Source organism: Polyodon spathula, chromosome 13 (assembly GCF_017654505.1).
Source record: "Polyodon spathula isolate WHYD16114869_AA chromosome 13, ASM1765450v1, whole genome shotgun sequence".
In the NCBI taxonomy this organism is placed as follows: domain Eukaryota; kingdom Metazoa; phylum Chordata; class Actinopteri; order Acipenseriformes; family Polyodontidae; genus Polyodon; species Polyodon spathula.
The window spans coordinates 27,299,024-27,305,242 of record NC_054546.1 but is presented as its reverse complement, the minus strand read 5'-3'; the positions used below and the strand labels follow the sequence as shown (position 1 = coordinate 27,305,242).

The 6,219-nt window shown below is 39.4% G+C and overlaps 1 protein-coding gene across 1 annotated transcript; it reads right to left on the bottom strand.

The window, feature by feature from the left end:
* Positions 1–603: 603 nt before the first annotated feature.
* On the bottom strand, positions 604–5,146 carry LOC121326129 (CD27 antigen-like). The gene is made up of 4 exons (XM_041269307.1): positions 4,854–5,146; positions 1,915–2,040; positions 1,327–1,407; positions 604–805 (listed from the first exon to the last, which is right to left on the bottom strand). The coding sequence occupies exons 1-4, from the start codon at positions 4,969–4,971 to the stop codon at positions 747–749; spliced, it is 384 nt and encodes a 127-aa protein (XP_041125241.1). The 5' UTR covers positions 4,972–5,146; the 3' UTR covers positions 604–746.
* Positions 5,147–6,219: the final 1,073 nt, after the last annotated feature.

The window sequence follows — 6,219 nt, the reverse complement described above, 5'->3', positions numbered from 1 at the left end:
CATATTATTATAATGAGCAGGACAAAGGCAGGAATGAGGCAGCTGATGAGAAATATACGACCTGCTGAGAGAAAGAGAGAGAGCGGGAGTGAGAGGGTGAGTGTGGGAGATGGAAAGAGTGAGAGAGGGGGTGAGAGTGAGACTGAGAGGGATAGAGTGATAGAAAGAGGCTGAGAAAAAGAGACCAGTAGTGTCCTGTACACAAGGCAATGAGAGCGTGTGACGTCACTATATAACAATCACGCTATAAAACACACTATAAAAGGAGTTAGCTGAAACTACTTCTACTTCACTGAGTTGTGAAGTTTAGGCCTACCTCTGCTTAGATCAATGTTATAATTAAAACTTTCTATCTTCGTATTGAACAGCAATGATGTTATCATTATGAAAGCCAGCATGGTTTTGGAGTTGATAATCGTCGTTTATAATGTAAATGTCTTGTAGGTGTCTGTCATTGTAGAGGTGATGTCATCATATGCAGTTTAATAAGACACCCTAAACAGACGTGAACTTTTAATAAAATCACAAAAATAGATTTTGTACTTAGAAATAACTATTAAACATAAACAAATGCTATTGCTTGATGACATGTAGTCTGTAAACAGGAAACGATGTACTGGAAGTGCCCAGTGTTTTAGCTTTGTGCAATCTACAAATGATGTTGCACAATCTATACTGTTGTTTAGTTGTATGAGGATGACACATTTATTTATTTATTGATTTATTTATGTCATTCTTTAAATCATTTAAACAAAAAAAGTCTTACGTTTGGTTGTGCGTTTATTGTTCTGTATAGTTTCATTTTCTGAAAAATGAAAAGAAAAAAGAGAATTGTGTTAGATTAATTAGAAATGCACTCACTACATAACCAGGGTGCCAAGTAAAGGGCAGTCAGCTGTAATGTGTGTACAATGACATGCTGTAGCTGCTGGATTCAGTATAATGTGTGTATAATGCCATGCTCTAGCTGCTGGATTCAGTGTAATGTGTGTTTAGTGCCATGCTGTTGCTGCTGGATTCAGTGTAATGCGCGTATAATGCCATGCTGTAGCTGCTGGATTCAGTGTAAGCCATGCTGTAGCTGCTGGCTTGATTCAGTGTAATGCACGTTTAATATTATGCTGTAGCTGATGGATTCACTGTAATGCACGTTTAATATTATGCTGGAGCTGCTGTATTCAGTGCAATGTGTGTATACTGCCATGCTGTAGCTGCTGGATTCAGTGTAATGCATGTGTAATATTATGCTGGAGCTGCTGGATTCTGTGTAATGTGCATATAATGCTATGCTGTAGAAGAAGGATTCATATATGGTTGCTACTTTACCTGCAGGCTTTTTGGCTGGGGTGGCTAGTTTAGCTGCAGGCTCTTTGGCTGGAGTGCTCCATTTAACTGTTACACTGGTTTCTAAACAACAGTAAAGAGACATTAAGGATTAGTAATGGTTGCCTTTTTACCTGTTATATAAAGAATGCCCAACATGTATTGGGACGAATAAAAAAAAACAAATGGCAAAGAGTGAAGCAGTATTTGGTTCTTGCTTGCTAAAATTGCCATTGCATTTCCATTGTCCATTGCCCATGTCTGTCTATCTTCATTACCATTGAGGATCATGTGATAAGAGCGCAGTTAGTACACTATGGTCCCATTCTACCAATGCAGCCTCATCCCATTGTAGCTGCCCTATACTTGTGCTACAATTGCCCCTCAGTATAATACAGAGCCACCATATGGCCATTGCCATTACGCCTGTCTGTTGATCTGCATTGCCTTTTGGTAAAGTACACTTAGCATGCTGTGTTCCCATTCTACCCATAGCCATTCTGCTCTATTGTTGTCTGCTGGGGACCCCTATACGTTTCTGTACTGGTTCTCCTGTGTGTATTCAGTTCATTTAGCTTCAGTTTCCTTTACCTGCGGGGGTTGTGATTACAGCAGGGTATATACACCTTGAGCACTCCTCATCCATGCACTGTAGTCCAGAGTTGCACTTGCAGACTGCGTTGCTGTAGCGGGTACACTGCTTCTCATAGGAAAACCCTGAGGGGAGACCAGAGAGAAACAGGGTAGCATTTATTAAGAGGATACTTTAGATCACCTCCATTTACCTCACATTTCATGTCTTACCTGTTTAATATATTATATTATGTGGTCTCTATTATTCTCTACATTTTTTGCATAGAAAAGGTCCTTCTGAAAAGTGAGAAGGGAAGCCCCCCCCCTTGCATTGATATGAGCGCTGTGCACTGAAGCTTGTGCAACACTAGGATGCTTTCGCGCCTTGCTTTAGATATTCATCTTTTAAAACTAGTGGGAAAATGTAAGTACGTTCACTGGAGTAGTTAGTAAGCAAGACATGCAAATACAGATCTGAGCAGGAACAACAATAGATGGTATTGTATTGTGTGTATTTATTTTGCTGCTGTGTTTCTCTGCATTGCCCGGTAAGTAAGAGGTCCTGTCTCAAACCGTTCCTCCAGGCAGCAGCATAGAGGCACAGTGCAGGGTTAGTAGCAACAGTGAGAGTGAAATCAAACACTAATCTAGGAGTGCAGATGACAAAACCGTTGTACAAATTTAAACAAGCTCATTCTCAAAGATTTTCATTTGTGAAATAGTCATGTAGTGTGCTAGAAAATGGGATTGCTGCATAAATCACAGTGATTTGATCACAGATGGATGTTCATGTTAACTGTTAGCATGAGGATTACATTTTACCCCACAAGTAACTAAAAGTTTCCTTCTTCTAAGTAATAGCGAGACCACCAGACGACAAGACCTCCAGAACCAAAACCAGACACCCACGAGTGAGCAATTGCTGGAACAGCAGCGTGAAGAAAACAGCTCAAGAAGATGCTTCTTGTTCTTGGGATTAATAACCAGAGCAGCTTTCCATTGGAAAATGAGCTTGTTTTACCTTAGATTAGAAATGTTAAGAACAAAGGCTTTCATTTCCAACGACATGCCTTGGAAAGGGCTGATGGCTCATTTAGAGCATAAAGGGGTCTGCTTGTCTGCTGTGATCACGCTGCTGGGAATTCCCCTTGACAGCAGTGGGTTTTATTGAAACGTGGTCGTACTGAAGGGTGCTAACTAAGGATTTCAAATTCACGTCCTTACCGAGCAACATTACACTGGTAATACTATCACTGTCTCCCTTTTCACCTGTTCAAGATCCGGTTCCTTGTATTATATGCTTCGTTATCTCAAAGACTCCCTATACTGTGGATGAGGGGTTTCTTCTGCTTCAAGGTAGAGGGTCTCACTACAATCAGACTAACAACAAAGATACCTGGCTGCACCAGCCTGTCAATGGGATTCCAAGCAGCTAGTCCCCCCCCCCTTACCAGGGGAGACTGCCTGGGGACCTAATTTATCTTCTTTCTGAGATCTGTGCAACTCACACTATGCAAGGAACGGGGAAGCACTGACCATGCCTGACCCTGCCACTGCTAAGCTTGCTGATCTGTGTATCTCTCAGAGATCTTGGCAAATCACACAGTCTGAGAATCACCTCCATGCTGACCTTCAAACTTGTTCTATATTTTGAACAGTAGGGGGACCACCAAAAGATACAGAAAAACTGAATTAAAACATATGAAAATATACTTGTGTGGGTGTGATCTAATCTTATAGATATATTGCGTTTGAACAAATTTTCATTATTCCAGCAAAAATATTTTAAGATAAAAAGTCCCTTTTGGAGGGGAAACTATTACTCAGCTAACTAACTTACATTTAAAATAAAACAACAACAAAAAACACTTGAAGAATAAAGGAACAGCCTAGATCTAGTTTTTACACATGTTTCACTTACTCCAGGTATTATTGTGTTACCTGTTCTACCCCTCTGCTCATACCCTTTCCTGGCTTCCTAGCGTTCTCATTGTGGATGTATTTTCCTCCAGCAGAGGCTGGCTGAAGAAATGCTTAGGGGTTAGGCAGAGCAGACATCACAGTGATGAAGAAGCTCACTCTACCACTGTTACACAAGAGCCTAAGCAATTCACCTGAACTGTCCTGGTTCATCCTGTGCACTGTTAACCACTGTGATGTCATAATGATGATGTCACTTCTGGTGAGAAGAAGCATGTCCAGCAGTTCTACTCACAGGAGACTCCTTGAGTGCCTTTCCTAAACTTATAGATTGATCAATATAAACACCCCTGTTTCCTTCTCCACAAACTTAAGGCCAATAATACATTATATTTCAATATATTAAAAAGCAGTATTTTTTTTAATTCAGTGAAACTCTAGCCAAACTATAAAAAAAATATTGTTGCTTCAAAGGAGTTCAGATTAAAAAGCAAATTAAACTACTGCTACTTCAGAAGAAAAAAACAAAACAAAAAACAGACACAACCCCTATTCTACGCAATGGAAGCTAAACCCTGTGCCTTTTGGAGGCTTACAGTAATAACAGAACAATACCTTAAAGTCTATCAGCCTGACCCCTTAGTTATGTCAAGTTAATGTAGAGATTGTTCTGGAATAAGTGGATGTTTCACTGGAAGAACAGACAACAAAATAAGGGCTGGATTGAGGCATGATGCTGTGATTAAAGTCTGAAGCAAAGCACTGAACTACACAACTCCTCTACTCTTTAAAACACAACCCATTAAACTATTAAAAAGTAGCCTGGTACAATATAATCACAAGGAATGGTTTCCAGGTACCTGCTCAAAAATGTTCAGGATTCAATACAATCTGGTTGTAAAAAGTCTGCTTCAGTTTAAGTGTCTGACTTGCGTTCCACCCTACAATTTGCAAACAGTTTCACTGCCTCAGTTAAACAAGAAAGAGTTGGGTTGAAGTGGATACAAATTGAAAAGGTGTGAAGCTGTCATCATTACCCCCTTCACAGGTACGGCAGCGCTCACAGTTGCTCTTCCTGTTCTTCATTGGGTTGTAGGACCCTACTGGACAGGGCTCACACCTGGTGTCCTCCCACTCTGTGCACTTGAATGTCATGTATTCACCTGCAAAACACACATGATAAAACTGTCAGGTGTGCTCTGGAAGAAAGAAAACAAGCAGAGGAACATTTCCTAATGACATCTACAGTAGGTAGAGCATCCCAAATTCACAAGAAACTAAAAACAAACTTTGATCATGAATCTGTACATTTGAAACTTTACTTCAATATCTCTCTCTCTCTCTCTCTCTCTCTCTCTCTCTCTCTCTCTCTCTCTCTCTCTCTCTCTCTCTCTCTCTCTCATCAGCATGTACTTACCTGCATCACATTTTGTACAGCATTTCTTGCTTTCAGGATAAGGATACCCATATTGTGTGCTGCTATCACAATCCAAAGACTTTGCACATCTTAATAGCAGCACCAGAAAGAAGAGCCATGGCAACAGGACCAGTGTTCTGATATCCATCCTGTGTTGCTCTGTGGTGCTGTACAGTAAGTACCTCTCAGTGAGAGAGTGACTGTATGAGTGACTGAATTCTGAGTGAGTCCCACACTAAACATGTATGCTTAATGACTCACAAAAATCCCACCATCAGCTAAAAGTTTTTCATAATGAGTTTTAAAAAAATATTATGATGTGAATTATTTTTTTTTTTATATAGAAGTATACTTTTTGATTGTTAGTAGTTTTTGAAACATCTGTACTCAAACGTTTTAATTTTAGTTAAAAAGGACACAGTCGGCTGTAAATATTTTGAGTACCAGTCTTGTTAACATTAAAAAAAAGGAATGGTTGAGAACATTTTAATGTTAAATTCAGGTAAACAAAAGTGAGGATTCTGGGATCTCAGAAGCAACAAAGTCATATATCTGTACTCCTTGGTGGCTTCTCTTGTGAACTTGAAGACAAAATGAGAAATGTAGGTGTGTCTTTGACCCAAGTCTTTCTTTTGAGACACACATCAGGAATATTACTAAAATTAATTTTTATTATCTAAGGAATATTGCCAAATTGAGAAATATAATTATTTTCAGGTGTTGCTTCTAACTTATAAGGCATTAAATGGCCTTGTACCATCATGTTTAAATTATCTTTAAATACCATACATTTCTAGACTTACTGTGCCACAAATTTAGAAACAAAACACAGGTGGTACAACACCCTATCCCTGTCTCAGTGATATCAAGGTCTGATCAGAAGGAGTCATGATATTATCAGGGTCTGATCAGAAGGAATCACAATGAACTGGTTTGAATGGAAGTGGTGAAGACTGCACATTGTAAATGATCTATTATTTAATTGA